The following is a 3013-nucleotide window of genomic DNA, read 5'->3' as shown; positions in this document are numbered from 1 at the left end:
TTGGCTGTACGAACGAGCAAACGACCCTATTTGGCCATTTAGTCATCCTATATGATTACGCAAAACTCTGCATGTTTTGTCCTGACGTTACAGTCGTGTTCAGAGTTCTCTGTCTTCTCCTTATCGCGTAGTCTGGCAGGCCCAGTGCAGGCGTAACCCGCAGACGGCCACCCCCGATAAAACACTTTCTGAAATGAATGGTTGAACTGTAATGTACAAAAATGGGATCGTAGACACGTCCGTGCCCAGTGTTTCGACAGCTCATTGAAAAAACGCAAGCTCACGTGTTTAGAGTGAACAACCTCACACTGTGCAGGCCTTGTCCCCTCAGAAGTGTCTTGCCGAAGTAGCGAAGTAATGTGCTATATGATGAGATTGTATTTACGGAATTCAGATAAATTTCATCATTTATTCAATCAAATCTGGTTAGGGAATGAAAGGTCACAAGAGATCACCACTGCCAGATACGAAGAGTTATTCTATTCTGAGGTTTTGGACATCTGTCGTACGGTTTGAATTCACAAACGGGATGGATAGTAAGAGTACACAATGTTTGGTTCGCCCTGAATTCCACAAACAAAAACTGCCACTACAGTATAAATTTTAAAACCAAGTAACGATTTCCCAAATGATTCAGCACCTTCAGCGCGAGAAAATGCACGGGATTCGAGTTTCGCCCTTGTCTGACTCATCTGCAGTGTTTGATCGAACCGGGATTCGAACTCTGGAAATCTAAGACAAGCACGTGATCACTACTTCACCAATGCACGCCGGACGCAACCGAATCGAGACATTTGAAGAGGTGATTGTGTTTACTCTTGAGCGATGCGCTTTTTTCGTGCGAGTGTTTTCCAATAATTGACTAGAGCATGATGTGCATTTGGAAAGATGTAGACTAGAGCGAGTTGAGCAAGTTTCTTGAGGACTAAGTAAACTCTTGAAAACAGAACTAGGATTTGACGAGTTCACGGTGACGATAGTCTCTCCCTGCTTGCACCACTCTGAGTTGGACATGGAAAATAGCACTCTCTTCGGCAAACGATGGTTCGTCATACGTAACACATGTCCCAAACAACGCAGTTTCTGGTTCTGGACACATTCTTCAATGTAAGTACCCGTTGCATATACATTCTCAGGCAAAATCAAAGTGATTTTGGAGCCTAGAAATTACTCACCAACTTTTGAAATTTTTCTGCTTGAGCTCTTGGCTAATTTATCACGCATCTGATGCAAACAGGCTATCATTTTGATTGAACAGGCTCGATAAAATTACACCATTCGAGAGATTCAATAAAGACAACGTACTTCGATTAGATTAGTCCATTTACTGGCAATTTACCGACTTACCATCACTCCGGCAATCACAGATATTGACCGTCCACAGTAGGTATGCGGGACCATATCACCGTACCCGATACTGAGAAAGGTGACAGCAATCAACCACATGGTGTTGAACATTCGTTCGTATTCCACATTTTGTTCCCTAATGTACGGAAGGAGGACAAAGTAGAAAAAGGCAACATCATTTTCGTGCAATAAAAATGTTGTAATTCGTGGATTAGACAATTTATGGACTCAAAAATCGTTAGCGTGTGGATGACCCGCATATGGAGGGTTGACACTTGATCAGTGCGTTGTTGGCCAAGATGGTGATACCTAGCTAATATGTAGTGAATCTTGGGAATGTATAGTTGATTGTATTGGTTGTGATAAAGAAAACCGAACTGACAGTATCATGTTTTAAAGTTGCTGAAGAGCGTTTGTCATCTACTTCTGTATTCAGTAACCAGTTTCCGAAGTTCTCCTACTCACAGGCAACACTGAGTCATATCGATTGTTTAAAGCAGATTCGGAAAAAGACAGAGAACTTTTCCCCCTAAATGTATTCCTGCCAAATAGGACTGACTTTGAAATATTAATGTAAGGGCGGATACTACTGGTGATGCATGTGAGTAGTATGTGGTCTTCCAGTAACTCCGCCTCGCGTCAAATGGAAGATGGGTTTATCACGGAACTTGTGGAACTGTTTTACAGCGTTCGTTTATAATTACGTGATAGTCAGCGAATATCTACGAAAGTTAAAGAATACGCGTGAGGACGTTCAGTTTTCAGAAATAAGGTGTATATGACAGGTTTACTTTCCTGTCTAATAGCTTGTAACTGTTTACTTGGTTTTTGCTAATAAACTAATCCGCGGCGAAAGGTTTCCCTCATTTCGTTGGCAGCTCGGGTTTTATGTGCAATCAAGCACTGATGACTTCGTTTGGTAACAAAACATTTGCAAGTTATTTGCTCAACTCGGCGGTCAGGTCACCTGACCAAGTACCAATAACAGTAAACTTTCGTCCTCGATGAATCTCTAGTCCTGTGCCACTGTGAGTGAACCAGTAGCCTGTCGAGTACCAAGTGATGAAGAGCATAACCGTTGTCCAAATTTCAGTTATTCGTGGAACATGATATCAGACGATGGACAAAACAGCAATCTTAGAACGTGTAAAAGTGTAGGGTTCATTTAGAACCTGGTGCATTAATAGTCAGAACCACAAAGATTCAACCTCGGAGGTGAGACCGAAGGTGCTTCAGGCAGTGCTGTACGCCACAAACTTTCTTTTTTAAAACTGACTGATGATATGTGAATTCAGGTTTCAGGGAATTGACATTATTAAATCCAGCAGATTCCACTTCGAAGATCCGCAAGAGACAAAGCAAATTTTCTAGATGACGCATTCGCAGGCCCACTTCATTCCTCATAAAACTGAATCACTCCTGACCACGCCGAAAAATATTCTGTAGTTTTCATAAACAAAACTACTCACAAGGTTGCTGAAAACTCCTCGAGATCCCACGACCGATTTCGCACATCAGGTAGGCGCAGTCCCCGAGTGTCCATCAACCTTATGTTCTACTTGAACCCAAATTGAACTGATTGCGGCAAACACACTCATTTGCAAATCAATTTGGTTTTCACGGAAGACTCAACTGAATCTCTCGTTTATGATGTTCTACAACTGAT

General features: G+C 42.1%; 1 protein-coding gene across 1 annotated transcript in view; it reads right to left on the bottom strand.

Annotated features, from left to right (window-relative positions):
• T265_06336 (hypothetical protein) overlaps positions 1–3013 on the bottom strand; it is a gene marked incomplete at both ends in the record, with an annotated part of 59822 nt that overhangs the window by 34824 nt on the left and 21985 nt on the right. Inside the window, one exon of the mRNA XM_009171569.1 lies at positions 1348–1483. Within this exon, the coding sequence (XP_009169833.1) occupies positions 1348–1483 (136 nt within the window). The remainder of the gene's footprint in view (positions 1–1347; positions 1484–3013) is intronic.

Source organism: Opisthorchis viverrini (genome assembly GCF_000715545.1).
Source record: "Opisthorchis viverrini unplaced genomic scaffold opera_v5_125, whole genome shotgun sequence".
Classification (NCBI taxonomy): Eukaryota; Metazoa; Platyhelminthes; class Trematoda; order Opisthorchiida; family Opisthorchiidae; genus Opisthorchis; species Opisthorchis viverrini.
This window is presented reverse-complemented; position numbering and strand designations above follow the sequence as displayed.